Genomic DNA, 15,288 nt, shown 5'->3' with positions numbered 1-15,288 from the left:
GTTTGTCGTGCTTGGGGAGCTGGGTCAGGACAGATAGGGTTTAGGAGACTTACAACAGTTCATTTAGTGACCATTCAAAGTTACAACGGCATGGGGAAAAAAGTGACTTTCAAACTTTACAACTGTTGCAGCTTCCCCATGCCCACGCCATAAAAATTCGGATGCTTGGCAACTGGTTCGTATTTATGACGGTCGCAATGTCCTAGGGGTCACTTTGGGGACCATCCAACATGCAAAGTTTATAGGGAAATCCGGATTCACTTAAACCACCGTGTCACTAATTGAATGGGCAAGGATTCGGGTCACGACGAGGTGTTCTGCCCCAGCTGTGGACCCCAAAAAACGCAGCACACACAAAGTCTGTACAAACCTTAGTTTACTAAATTAAATCAGTTTTTTTTCTTCAAACAAAGGCTGTTAATTAACTTTCTTAACAGCCTACAAGAATTCAAAGAATAAATAATCTTAATCTTACTATGGTTGGCAGAAAGCCCAGAAGCAATTTGCAGAGAACTAAAGATCAAGGCACGAAGGAGAATGAATGAAGTTGTTCCCTACAAATTGCTTCAGTCGGTGTTCCTCCTTAAATAGGCTAAGGGAGTGGCCAATTAGCCCCAAGCCTTACTCTCAAAGAGACCTCTTCCTGAGGAGCCACTCCTGCCTTTTGGCAGCTCTGCGCGCCCGTGCATTGAGAAGAGGCTCCTCCTCTTCCTCCTCTTCACTTAAGGGAGCTTCTGAAGGCCCTGGCTGAATCCCCGCCTCTGGCACCACATCTTCTCCAGCCTCCTCACTGTCCAACTCGAGTGCCAGCTGCACAGGCTGCTGGCACAGCACCACACCAGCCTCCTCGCTGTCCGAATCAGCCACCAGCCGCACAGGCCACAACACAAGGTTACTTTGTAAAACATGGCAAAACCCACTTAACGAGTGTTTCACTTAGCAACGTAAACTTTGGGCTCAATTATGGTCGTAACCCGAGGACGGCCTGTATTTTCTAAGGCACTTTGAACGCGCAACCGTGTAGGGGAGGCAGCATGAAATAAGTAGTGCTGCACGAGCCCCGTTTGCGTACTTTTAGAAGAGGTCAGGCCAGAAGCAAACGATGCGTCCATTTTACAGATGAGCAAAACTGAGGCCGGGAGCAAAACCAGACAGGGGAAATTATTTTCGTTCGCTCTCCTACCTCTTCTCGGGGGCTGAAGGACGCCAGTTGCTTGATCTTCATGGTCTGGTAGTTGTTACACTTCTTACAAAGGAGAACCTGGCTACTGACCCATTGTTGGGGCTTGGTGGGGTCGTAGAAGGCCCCCGCCCCGGAAATGACGTGATTTAGATTCTCCATGTATTGAGCTGGAATTGGCTTGTTGTAATCTCCATTCTAAGAGGAACGAAAAAAAAGAAAAGAAAAGGAAGAGTCTAACAAATCAGTTTTTTTTTTATTGCAAAAGTTTTACAATTACATTTTCACCCCTTTTTTTCCCCCCCCACAACCCACCCCAAACTTCCCAACCTCCCTAACCCTCCCCTGCCCCCCCAGACTTCCACACAGTATACTCATATCAGGTAAAAAAAAAAACCCTTAATATAAAACTTATATAAAACTTGAACCCCTCCCTCCCCATTACAATTTTTCTTTTTATCTTGATTATATTAAAATATTTCTAATACATTATTTTCAGATAAAAGCTATTTGATACTTCCTAGTTTGATATTTGTTCTGAACATATTCTATCCACTTTTTCCATTCCCATTCATAAGTCTCTTGTGAACAGTCTTTTAAGTATGCTGAGATCTTCGCCATCTCTGCAAAACTGGCCATCTTCAAAGTCCATTCCTCAATAGTGGGCAAAGCTTCATTTTTCCAATATTTACCTATCAACAATCTTGCTGCTGTTATCATATACAATATCAGTTTTGTTTCACCCAATGTAAAACCCTTAACTATACCCAGTAAAAACAAATCAGTTTTAATCGCCTTCAAAACTTCCCCTGCCCCGCCCACCAAGCCACACCGCGCCCACAGAACCGGTAGTAAAAAAAAAAAAATTGGATTCCACCACTGGATCAAACTAAGGATCCTGGAAAATCCCCATTCCCACTAGGTCCCTATTTGGGCCCCCAAATAGGGACCGGCCACCCAGAGCGACGCCAGGCCCACCTCTTCAAATCCGTTGTACTGCTCACAATTCGGACAATCCCAGCAATTGCGATTCCCGTACGGCACCACAGTGTCCTGGTTACAAAACCAGCAGTTGACCGTCGTGTGGGTGGGCTTCGGCCTGTGGGGGGGTGGGGGGTGGGGGGAAGCAGGAAGGAGAAATTAAGAACCATCCCAAAAAAAAAAAAAAAAAAAAGTAAGGGGGACAATGGGCCGCCCCCCCCAACTTTGAAGTTGATTTATATAGATATATTTATATAGATTTTAATTGTTTTTAATATTTGTATTTCATGTTTTTAATTCTGGCTGTGCACCGCCCTGAGTCCTCAGGGAGAAGGGCGGTATATAAATTGAAAATAAATAAATAAATAAAATAATAAAATAAAATAAAATAAAATAAAATAATAAAATAAAATAAAATAAAATAATAAAATTAAATAATAAAATTAAATTAAATTAAAATAATAAAATAAAATAATAAAATAAAATAAAATAAAATAAAATAAAATAATAAAATAAAATAAAATAAAATAAAATAAATAAAATAAAGTAATAAAATAAAATAAAATAAAATAAATAAAATAAAATAAATAAATAAATAAAGTTGGACAATTCTTAAGTCGTTTCTGCAGGACTTTTTGCACTTTCACATCCATATTTTAAATCACAATTTTTGCACAAAGAAAGGGTAGGCCACGGTCCTTCGGTTGGGGTGGGGTGGGGGTCTCACAAGCAGGGCCCAATCCCTATTTTACTCATGCCCCCCCAAAAAAACTGGACTCCACTTTAATCTATAGGACCCATCGCCCACCAAACGTTGGAACCTTTTGCTCCAAAAATGGCACAAAGGCATTCTGGAAGGCCCGTTGGCTGGAAAGGATGGAGAGAAGCCATGTGCTGGTTGCCTAGCAACCTTGCCACTTCCTGCCTGCTTCAGAAGAAGCAGGCTTTTTTTTTTTTGCTGGTTGCCTAGTAACCTTGCCACTTCCTGCCTGCTTCTTCGGAAGGGGTTTCCGTTGCCGGGCAATGGAGGCATCTTGGGGTTACCTAGCAACCGTCTCACTAGGCTGGTCCAAGAGGCAGCACCACCCTGCCCCAATATTTTGCCACCTCTTGGAAGCAGAGAAGTTTTTCTTCCTACTTTCTGCCCCAAAGCAATAATAATAATAATAATAATAATAATAATAATAATAATAATAATAATAATAATAATAATAATAATAGTAGTAGTAGTAGTAGTAGTAATAATAATAATAATAATAATAATAATAATAATAATAATAATAATAATAATGAAGCCATTTCCCCCCCCCCTTTCTGGATTAGACTGAGGGACAAGACAAAAAGAGGAACCCCCCAAAAAAAGAATAGAATAGAATAGAATAGGATAGGATAGGAAAGTAAAGAATGGAATGGAATGGAATGGAATAGAATAGAATAGGATAGGATAGGAAAGTAAAGAATGGAATGGAATGGAATGGAATGGAATGGAATGGAATAGAATAGGAAAGTAAAGAATGGAATGGAATGGAATGGAATGGATTGAATAGAATAGAATAGAATAGAATAGAATAGAATAGAATAGAATAGAATAGAATAGAATAGAATAGAATAGAATAGGATAGGATAGGATAGGCTAGGATAGGCTAGGAAAGTAAAGAATGGAATGGAATAGAATGGAATAGAATAGAATAGGAAAGTAAAGAATGGAATGGATTGAATAGAATAGAATAGAATAGAATAGAATAGAATAGAATAGAATAGAATAGGACAGGACAGGACAGGACAGGACAGGACAGGACAGGATAGGATAGGATAGGATAGGAAAGTAAAGAATGGAATGGAATGGAATAGAATGGAATAGAATAGAATAGGAAAGTAAAGAATGGAATGGAATGGAATGGAATGGATAGAATAGAATAGAATAGAATAGAATAGAATAGAATAGAATAGAATAGAATAGAATAGAATAGAATAGGCTAGGAAAGTAAAGAATGGAATGGAATGGAATGGAATAGGAAAGTAAAGAATGGAATGGAATGGATTGAATTGAATAGAATAGAATAGAATAGAATAGAATAGGATAGGATAGGATAGGATAGGATAGGATAGGATAGGATAGGATAGGATAGGAAAGTAAAGAATGGAATGGAATGGAATGGAATGGAATGGAATGGAATGGAATGGAATAGAATAGAATAGGAAAGTAAAGAATGGAATGGAATGGATTGAATAGAATAGAATAAAATAGAATAAAATAGAATAGAATAGAATAGAATAGAATAGAATAGAATAGAATAGAATAGAATAGAATAGAATAGGCTAGGCTAGGCTAGGCTAGGCTAGGCTAGGAAAGTAAAGAATGGAATGGAATGGAATGGAATGGAATGGAATGGAATGGAATGGAATGGAATGGAATGGAATAGAATAGGAAAGTAAAGAATGGAATGGAATGGATTGAATAGAATAGAATAGAATAGAATAGGATAGGATAGGCTAGGAAAGTAAAGAATGGAATGGAATGGAATGGAATGGAATAGGAAAGTAAAGAATGGAATGGAATGGATTGAATTGAATAGAATAGAATAGAATAGAATAGAATAGAATAGAATAGAATAGGATAGGATAGGATAGGAAAGTAAAGAATGGAATGGAATGGAATGGAATGGAATGGAATAGAATAGAATAGGAAAGTAAAGAATGGAATGGAATGGAATGGATTGAATAGAATAGAATAGAATAGAATAGAATAGAATAGAATAGAATAGAATAGAATAGAATAGAATAGAATAGAATAGGCTAGGCTAGGCTAGGCTAGGCTAGGCTAGGAAAGTAAAGAATGGAATGGAATGGAATGGAATGGAATGGAATGGAATGGAATAGAATAGAATAGAATAGGAAAGTAAAGAATGGAATGGAATGGATTGAATAGAATAGAATAGAATAGAATAGAATAGAATAGGAAAGTAAAGAATGGAATGGAATAGAATGGAATAGAATAGAATAGAATAGAATAGGAATTCTTTATTGGCTAAATGTGATTGGACACCCAAGGAATTTGTCTTAGGTGTATATGCTCTCAGTGTACGTAAAGAAAAATAAAATACATTCATCAAGAATAAAGAGATTCAACAAGCTATCAAATCGTACTAGGAAACAAATAAAAACAATATAATTGAAAGATACAAGCAACAAGGTTATAGTAATAAGTGGGAAGAGATAAGATACCAGTAAGGAAGAGAAGAATAATTTTGTTGAAAATAAAAATCCAGTATGAACACTTGGCTGCAACACATGTGACCAGCTGCTAGGGCTAATTAAATAAAGGGAAGGGGGAATGTGGCAGCCCCAATTCCCCCCTTTGACAATTGAAGAACTGGCACCCAGTTACGGGGAAGCCAATCCCCTTAAAAACCAGGATTGGGTGTCAGCACCTGTTGGACTTCTGCCTTAACAGGCGGCAGCAAATGGCAGCGAGGAGAGATTCCATAGCATCTGGACACCTGTTCCCATGTGGCTCTGCCCTGGGGGTGCAGCTGTTGACTCTTGCCGTGGGGTAAAGAACCCCCCCCCCAAGGGGTTTCTTTGGCTTCCTTGGTGATACCCAATTGGCTTTCATCATATCCATAAAACTTCTGTTTTCTGGCTTGGTTGCTTTCTGAATGTAGGGGACTACAAAACCCATAGTGTTTGGGGACGAGGGTTTAAGAATCAAGGGACTTGCAGAGGAAGGCTTACCACAGAACCCCCGCCCCGAGAGGAACCTTTAAAAAGTGGTTTTTGTAAAAACCCACTTGCTTTAAAAAGCAATCTAAACTTTTCATCACCTTTCCATTAAATTGACAAAATTCATGCTATTTTTCATTAGGATATTGCTCATCACACTTTAAAAGTTTGTTTTTTAAAAAAAAGACACCCCTTTTCTTTCTCTCTGGAGAGAAATGAACCAATCCTTGCCAAATCCTAAAATCTGAACAGTTTTAATTTATTTTTTAACAACAGCTGATTCAGTTAGGGAAACTGTCAAGTCTTTTCTTTCTTTCTTTCTTTCTTTCTTTCTTTCTTTCTTTCTTTCTTTCTTTCTTTCTTTTCTTTTCTCTTCTTTTCTTTCTTTTTTTGTAATAAGTTTTTATTTTATTTTTTAAACATACAAAAATTCCCGTTTCAATTGAACAGTGTGTTTGTCTGGGTACAAATCATTTTAGGAAATAATAATCGAAGTGTTTACAACAATATTCATTGCATTAGTAGCAATTATGTTAATGTTAATAACAGTAATAATTACACTATTTATTTAACCAAGTTAAGCTAACCTTCGTTATATCACTGATCCTTCAAGCCAAGTCATTTCTTTAAGGGTTAAATAGGCCAGTTTAGGATTATTTTATATTAGGGTTCCCTTAATTGTTGCTGTTAGCTAGTCAGAAGAATTTCCCAACTCCATCAATTAAAAAAAAAAACATGCAAATATTAAAAGAACTTTAAAAAGCTTCCAAGAACACCTTGGCTGCGTGTTAAAAATGCCCTTCTATTTTGTACATAAGTGTTTCTTCCCAACTTTTGAACTGCAAATACAAAAATTAAAGGATCTGCCGCCCCAAATTTTGATGCATTTCCTTTTTATCGGACCCAATAAAACACATGAGAAATAATAGAAAAGTGGGCTGTCTTCTGAATAAGCCATAAACAGCCATAGATAAATTAAATCTTTTTTTCCCAAGCTAAGCCCGATCAGCTGATTCCTCGCTTTCAGCTCTTATAAAGCAGAAGCAAAATTGTTAATTCATTCTTTGCAGTGCGCTAACAAACCGGGTATTAGATAGACAGGTGTCTCAGAAATAGCCAATTGTTCCTAAAAGAATTTTTGGCAGCATTCCTGTGAGTGCTTGTCCTATCCTGACCGGCCAACTGCTAATATCAACTAGAAATCCCTCAACTTCTGCTTACAAGTCATCCTTGATTTACAACCAAAACTGAGCTCAAAATTTCCATTGCTAATAGAGACCGTTGTTAAGTGAGATTTGCCCCATTTTACGACCTTCCTTGCTGCAGTTAAGTAAGCAATCGGAACAGAGCTGGAAGGGGCCTGAGTAGGGGTTGGTTCTAGTCCAACCCCTACTCAAGCAGGAGACCCCCCCTATACGAGGGGTCTCCAAACTTAGCAAGTTTAAGACTTGTGGACTTCAACTCCCAGAATCCTTCAGCTAACCATGCTGTCTGGGAGTTGAATTCTGGGAGTTGAAGTCCCCAAGTCTTATACTTGCCAAGTTTGGAGACTCCTGCCCTATACCATTTCAGACTTGTGTCTGTCCAGTCTCTTCTTAAAAACCTCCGGTGATGGAGCACCCACAATTTGTGGTGGCAAGCTGTTCCACCGGCTAATTGTCCTCCCCCAGTTAGGAAGTTTCTCCTCAATTCCAGATTGCTTCTCTCCTTGATGCATTTCCATCCATGGTTTCTTTTCTTGCCTCCTGGTGCTTTGGGAAATAAGTGGACCCCCTCTTCTTACGTGGCAGCCCCTCAAATACTGGAAGACTGCTATCACGTTGACCCTTAGCCCTTCTTTTCTATAGACCGGCGAAACCCAAACCCTGCAACCAGAAGTGGACGGCATATGAATTGACAACCGGTTCGTAAAATGTGAGTGCGCTCACGGGTGGGCCTTCCACTTATGCGCCCGGCTTTCCGCGTGTGCACTTTCCTCGCGTGTGTGGCTTGCACGCATGCACACGGCTTAAAAAAGCGGCTACAAGGGACGGCATAGCGCCGGGGCGGGTGGGCAGGACAGGCCCATCGCAGGTCACAACTACCGGTTCGCCCGAACTGGTCCGATCCGGCAGCAGCCCATCACTACCTGCAACCAGTTTTCATACGTTTTCCTCTCCAGCCCTTTAATCATCTTAGTTGCTCTTCTTTGCACCTTTTTTCCCCCCCTCAAAGTCTCAATATCTGTTTTATGTAACGTGGTGACTAAAACTGGATGCAGTATTCCAGGTGTAGTCTTACTAAGGGTTGATAAAACTGTACTAATACTTCACCAAGGATTGTATTTGCTTTTTTTTGGCTGCCGTCACACACAGCTGGCTCAGATTTAATTGATTGTCCCTCTCACAATTACTCTTTTTTTTTCCAGTTTTATTTCTTACACACGTAATATAAAATATACATTCTTATACATAATTAATTCTACATATACATGTTTTCCTTAAAGAAAGCATTAAAATAAGGGATTTTAATTACATTCGGAGTTGCTCTTTTACTCTTTCTTCCCTAATTTCGCAACAAACCTTCTTCTTTCTTTCCCTTCCCTTCCTCCTCTCCTTTCTCCTTTCCTACCTCATCCTATTTCCCCTTCCTTTCCCCCACTCTTCTTTTTCCCTGTCTCACCTTCTCTCCTACTCCTGTCCCCTACCCTTCCTTCCTCTCCTTTTCCCTTTCTTCCATTCCTCTCACTCCCTCTCCTCTTCCTACCCTCTCCTCCTCTCTCCTTTCTATCTTCTTTGCTGTGGAATATTCTCCTTGTTTGGTATCCGAGCAACTCCTGTATTCTAATCATATATACTTTCTTTCAGTTTCTTTTCAGATTTATTCTATCTATCAGTATTATCATCAGAATTGTACATTTATTCTTATAATCTTCTTTCTTTCCCCCCCTCCAATCCCCCCTTTTCATTTACTCTGGTGTCATCTGGGTTTCTATTTCTTTATTATCCTCTCCCTCAATTTAACTTTCTATTATCTAAATCAATTATCTATCCTCTTATCTTCATATTACTTTTCTAACCATATACAAATTCTTCCCCATGTCTTGAAATACACCGATCACCTGATCAAGTGGTTATAAGTGTGAAAAACAGTCGTAAGTTACTTTTTCAGTGTGGTTGTAACTTTAAACGGTTACTAAATGAACGGTTCTAAATCGAGGACTACCTGTTTTCTCAAACCGAGGTAGACCCAAATCCAGGGAGCAGATTCTCCGTTCCCTCGGAGGCTAACCGTTGCACCCCTGTTATATCCAGCTCCTGGAGAAACTCGTAGCAGTGGCAACCCATCACATTAGTGCAAAAGGACTTTAAAAAAAAAAAGTTTCTCATTTGTTTTATTTAATTCAAGAAAACAAAACAAACTTTTTTGGTTTTGTATTTTTTTTTTTTAATTTGATTTATATGCCGCCTTTCTCCGGAGACTCAGGGCGGCTTACAATGCGTTAAGCAATAGCCTTCATTCTTTTGTATATTTATACAGTCAGCTTATTGCCCACACAATCTGGGTCCTCATTTTACCTACCTTAGAAAGGATGGAAGGCTGAGTCAACCTTGAGCCTGGTAAGATTCGAACCTGCAATAATTGCAGGCAGCTGTGTTAATAACAGGGTGCTTTAAACCACTGTACTACCAAGGCTCCTTATTTGTTCTGCTTTCGGAAGGGTGTGAAAAAAACAAGGGGCATCTCTCTATAGAGCCAGAGATTTAATTGCCCAATTTCAGGCCAATGCTTCCCGGCCCATCCCCCAAATCCTCACCCCTCTGAACTGACCATTTTTTGTTCCTCAAAAACCAATAAAAATATAATAATATTTTCCCGCAGGCCATTGTTTTTTCCCCATAAACTCCAACTCTGGTTGATTTAAGCCACAGTTGTGCCACAGATCCTGACTCTGCTCAACGTTTCAATGTTCTCTAAGGAAAAATTCAGCACAGGTTCTCGGGTTATGCCTAGGGGTGGGCTGCTGGGAATTCGGGAGAAATTCTAGGTAAGATTCGGTGCAGTTCGGAGAACCCCCAAATCCCACTCCTAGCTGGCCTTGCCCCTCCCAGGAGTCCCCACACGGCCCGTTTTGGATGCAGGTATGGGTGTGCACGGAGGCTCAGGGAGGGTGAAAAACGGGTCTATCGTTTCCGGCCTCCAGAGGTCCTCCGGGGCCTGGGGAGGCCGTTTTTGCCCTCTTGGAGGCTCAAAGAAAGCCTCCAGAGCCTGGGGAGGGCAAAAAGCCAGTCTCCGCCGTGGTACAGGAAGCTGACTTGGCCACGCCCACCCAGCAACCAAGCACCCCTTTCTAAAATTTTTGAAGCCCACCCCTGGTTCTGTCCTCGGTTATTCCCAGCCCAGCGGGCTAGGGACGATGGGTCCTCTGATACCTAGAGGAAGAAATATGTCAAGTCTCTTTGGGTCCTTTAAAAAAAAACAAAAAATGACAATTGCTGCAGAAATATTCGAAGCACTTTTGACCATTCAACAGTCTTGTAAAAAAATAAACCGAGTTATCCCCCTTTTTCAAAATCGCGAATCCCTTAAAATACGGAATAACTTCACAGCAAAATATTAGTATTATTTTGATACTTTAATAATACACTATAATATTATTTTAAAGTATTAGATCTAATACAGGTATCCTCAACAGTTCATTTAGTGACATCAAAGTGACAACGGCACTGAAAAAAAATGACCTGTGACCAGTTTTCACACTTGCGACCGTTGTCGCATGCCCATGGTGACGAGATCAAAATTCAAGACGCTTGGCAAATTGACCCATATTTATGACGGTTGCAGCATCCCGTGATCCTCCTTTGCGACCTTCTGACAAGCAAATGTCCATGGGGAAACCAGATTCACTTAACAACTGTGGGGCTCACTTAGCGACTGCTTGAAATTTCGGCCTCAATTGTGGTCATAAATCAAGGATTACCGTAACTGCTTTCGTGTAACCAGATAAAGCTTGGTCTGCCTTTGTGTGCCTTGCTTAAGTGTGTTATGTCAATCCAGCACACTATATATATATAGTGTGTATATATATATATATATATTTTCATTCATTCACTGGGATTGCACGAAACCACTTCCCTTCTACCAGCCTACCTCGGAAGGTTGTGGCGAGGATAAAATAGGTGAACGGTGATCAAAGAAAAGGTAGTGTGTATTTGTAACAATAAATATGTAAGTTAAATCAAGTTAAACTTCATTCAGATTGGCATCTCCTTTTTTTGCCGGCATATTTTGCCCAACTCCGTTTACCCTGCTGCCCTTGGATTTCCTCGTGGTCTCCTATCCCAAAAACACCCAACGTGACCTCCGAAGACCCCCGTTTAAATAAAACAAAATCTGTAGCGAAGTTGTGTAGCATTGCCTTTGCCCGTGAACAATCTCACACGAACATCTGCTTCTCCAGGAACCCTGTGGCCCTTTGGGGTATACCAGACGGGACGGCACAGCTCAAGATTCTGATGTTTCTTATGAAAACCCCCCTGGAAGGTAGGCCACAAATTTGCTAACTTATCCCAAAGGGATGCTTTTTGCAGCTTGCATGAGTTTGTTGAGTGTGTTTGTGTGAGAGATCTATCTATCTATCTATCTTCCTATCCTATCCTATCCTATCCTATCCTATCCTATCCTATCCTATCTACCTAATCTATCCATCTACCTACCTAACTTATCCTATCCTATCCATCTACCTACTGTATCTACCTACCTACCTACCTACCTACAGTATCTATCTTCCTATCCTATCCTATCCTATCCTATCCTATCCTATCCTATCCCATCCTATCTACCTACCTTATCTATCCATCTACCTACCTAACTTATCCTATCCTATCCATCTACCTACTGTATCTACCTACATACCCACAGTATCAACTGATCCGTTTGAGGGTACACTGGTATAATTTTAAATCATTTTTTAATTGGGTTACTGATTTTAATTTGGTATTGTATTGTGATTTGTATTGAAGTTGTCATTTTGTAAGCCGCCTTGAGTCCCTAGGGAGAAAGGCGGCATATAAATCGCAATAAATAAATAAATAAATAAATAAATAAATAAATAAATAAATAAATACATAAATAAAATCTATCCATCTATCTATCTATCTATCTATCCATCCATCCATCCATCCATCTCAAGGTTGACTCAGCCTTCTATCCTTCCGAGGTAGGTAAAATGAAGACCCGGATTGTAGGGGCAATAAGCTGACTTTGTATAAAAAAGAACACCGCTTTGGGGGGGGGGGGACGAAAGCCCTACTAAGCAGGTATATACAAAAGGATGAAGGCTATTGCTTAACGCATTGTAAGCCGCCCTGATTCTCCGGAGAAGGGCGGCATATAAATCGAACCAATAAATAAATCTATCTATCTATCCTATTCATCTATCTACCTTATCTATCCATCTACCTACCTTATCCATCTACCTATCCATCTACCTACCTACCTACCTACCTACCTACCTATGTATCTATCTATCTATCTATCTAATCTAATCTATCTAATCCTACCCATCTATCCTATCCATCTACCTACCTACCGTATCTATCTACCATATCTACCTACCCGGTTTTCCCCCCAAATAAAACACCCCCTGATAATAATCCCAATCGGGCTTTTGAATGCATGGCAATAAGGCCAAGCGCTTATTTCAGGGTTCAAAAAAATATAAGACAGGGTCTTATTTTCGGGGAAACATGGTACCTATCCTATCCTATCCTATCCTATCATCTACCTACCTACTGTATCTATCTATCTATATATCCATCTACCTACCTACCTACCGTATCTACCTACTTATTCCTATTTTATCCAATCCATCTACCTACCTACCATATCTACCTACCTACCTACTGTGTTTCCCCGAAAATAAGACCCCGTCTTATATTTTTTGGAACCCTGAAATTAGCGCTTGGCCTTATTGCCATGCGCTCAAAAGCCCAATTGGGCTTATTATCAGGGGGTGTCTTATTTTTGGGGTACCTATCTACCCCTATCTATCTATAGTATCCATGTACCTACCTACCTAATCTACCTACATATTCCTATCCATCTACCTATCTACCTACCCTATACCATATCTACCTACCTACGTATCTCTCTAATCCTAGCCTAGCCTATCCATCTATCTATCTATCTACCTACCTATCTAATCCTATCCATCTATCCTATCCATCTACCTACCTACCTACCATATCTATCTACTGTATCTACTTACCTACCTACCTATCTATCTTTGGCCATTTCAGCGGAGATTTCTCTCCAAGCTACTTTGAATTCACATTCCAGGCAGGCAGGGACACACGTTCACACACACACACACACACATACACACACAGTGCAAAGTTGAACCCGGAAGGGCTGCACTCCCATACTCCAGGCACGTGGGCCGGGCAAGCTGCAAGGCTCCCCAGCCAGGGCGATTTCTCCCCCTTAAAAGACACCCCATCGCCCCCGCCTTTGGAGCCACGGGGCGGAGGAGGGGGGGGCAACACCCCCGAGTACATCCCCGGGGTCTGCTGTCCCCGTCTGCGAGACCCCCCCCCAAACTTTTTAGCGTTTGATAAGCGCGCGAAGTGGAGGAATGGGGAGGTTGGGGGGGGAAGTTAAGACAGGGGGCCGAGTCTCCCCCCCCCACTCACCCCCAAGTCGTAAGAAGGGCAAATCCGCCTCTGGGCCTCGCCCACCCACCCACCAATCGCCCCCGATCGCGAGAGGCAATATACAAAGCCAAAAGCTCGGCCTCCTTCTCTTACCTTCGCGCGATTTTATAAAGCAAGACTCCGCCGGCAGCGGCGGCGCACACGGTCACGCCGAGGCCCCCGGCCAGGCCGCGGGAGTAAGCCGCCACCAAGGCGCCGACGTCTTCCATGGTGGTGGTGGTGGGGAGCCGTGGGGTGGAGAGGAATGGAGGGGTGGTAATTTAAAAAAAAAAAAGAGAGAGAGAGAAAGAAACCGAATCGCGGATGGAGAAGGAGAGGAGAGGAAAAAAGAGGGGGGGAGGAAAAAAAGCGGGGGTCGTTGTCTCCTTTTTCCTCGTGCTGGAGGGGAGAAAAAAAAATTCCCCGCGTGTATCCGCCGATGGAACGTTGAGTTGCCTTTTTAGAACGTTCGGCGCCCCTTTGGAACGTTGAGTCGCAGCTCTCCCCGCGGGGGGCGGAGGTCTTAGAACGCCGGGCAGCCAATCACGCGGCCGCTTGGGGGCGAACGTTCGAAGGGGGAAATCCAGCGGCGGCGGCGGCTGGTTGGGATCAGCGCCTTTTCCCTCTCCTTCCCGCGGCTTGACCTTCCTCGGCTCCGCCTCTTCCACCGAGCCCGGATCCTCCCCCTGGGCATGGATGGATCTCTAACAGAGGGGGGATCTATTCTACAGGGTTACACCACGGTCCTCACCCAGCCACCCACCCACCGCGTGCACCGAGGTTCCCGCGATCCGGGATCTTCCTTGCAGCGGGGAATCGGCTGCACGGCTTCTGTCTTTTAAGCCGCGCCGTTCGCTCCGTCTCCGCTGCAAGCCGCTCCGCAGCCGCGGGTCTTTTATAAACAGGAGGCGGAGGGGAGGAATTGGAAGGTGGGCGGCGGGGGAAGCTCGAGGGCCGCCTCGTGAAAGGGCAGCGTCGTGCCGGGAGGCGAGGGGGAACCGAGTCCACCAACGCGCGAGGATTAAAAAGAAAAAAAGATTGGGGAGGGGGCGAAGGGGAACGGACAATGTCGTGTTTTTTCGCCACGATCACGCTTGGAAAGCCGTCTCGGGCGTGATGGATCCAAAACGCCTTCGAAACTAGTGGCCAAAATTGTTCGAAGCCTTTTGGGGGAAAAAGTGTTATTTTCTAAAATTTAGCTAAATAACACTACTTTTTTGGGGGGGGGAGAGGGAGTCGTGCCATAAAATGATATCTCAATGGAAAGATAATTTAATCAAGAATGTAACGCAATGAATGACTTTTAGGAAGGGTTTGCTGTTAGAATAGAGGTGACAGTCGAAAGAAGAAAAGTGAAACCGGTAGAAAAACCGAGAGATTTTCTTTGATCATGCCTAAATAGAAAAAATTCTGGTTTCAACTCGTATTTCCTCTGCTGTTATTTCTGTTAGCCAAGTTTTTATTTTTTTCTCAGTATTTCCTAATTTTGGGGCAAAGCCACCAGACATGAAAGAAAGTGCCCTATGCCTGTTTGCATTTCCAGCAGGTTGAGTTTAAATTCGGATACATCTTCGCTAATCTCGAAGGTTCCTCTCTATAAACTGCTGATTTAGTCATGATATAATTAGTTTCCCATACTTTTCCCCAGTCCTCCCGTTGTATGTGATGTCCAATGTTTCTTGCCCATGCTATACGAGCGTATAAAAGAAGAGTCTGTCCCAACAGCATCCG

The 15,288-nt window shown here is 41.9% G+C and overlaps 1 protein-coding gene across 1 annotated transcript in view; it reads right to left on the bottom strand.

Annotated features, from left to right (window-relative positions):
• The window catches only part of TMEM201 (transmembrane protein 201), a 33,191-nt gene extending 19,389 nt beyond the window's left edge, over positions 1-13,802 (bottom strand). Inside the window, exons 1-3 of the mRNA XM_070956191.1 lie at positions 13,672-13,802; positions 2,159-2,279; positions 1,184-1,378 (exon numbers count right to left, since the gene is read on the bottom strand). Coding sequence (XP_070812292.1) covers positions 1,184-1,378; positions 2,159-2,279; positions 13,672-13,787 — 432 coding nt within the window. The 5' untranslated portion in view covers positions 13,788-13,802. The remainder of the gene's footprint in view (positions 1-1,183; positions 1,379-2,158; positions 2,280-13,671) is intronic.
• Positions 13,803-15,288: the final 1,486 nt, after the last annotated feature.

The sequence above is a fragment of the Pituophis catenifer genome, unplaced genomic scaffold (assembly GCF_029215685.1).
Source record: "Pituophis catenifer annectens isolate HBS135680 unplaced genomic scaffold, rPitCat1.0.hap2 SCAF_18, whole genome shotgun sequence".
Lineage (NCBI taxonomy): Eukaryota > Metazoa > Chordata > Lepidosauria > Squamata > Colubridae > Pituophis > Pituophis catenifer.
This window is presented reverse-complemented; position numbering and strand designations above follow the sequence as displayed.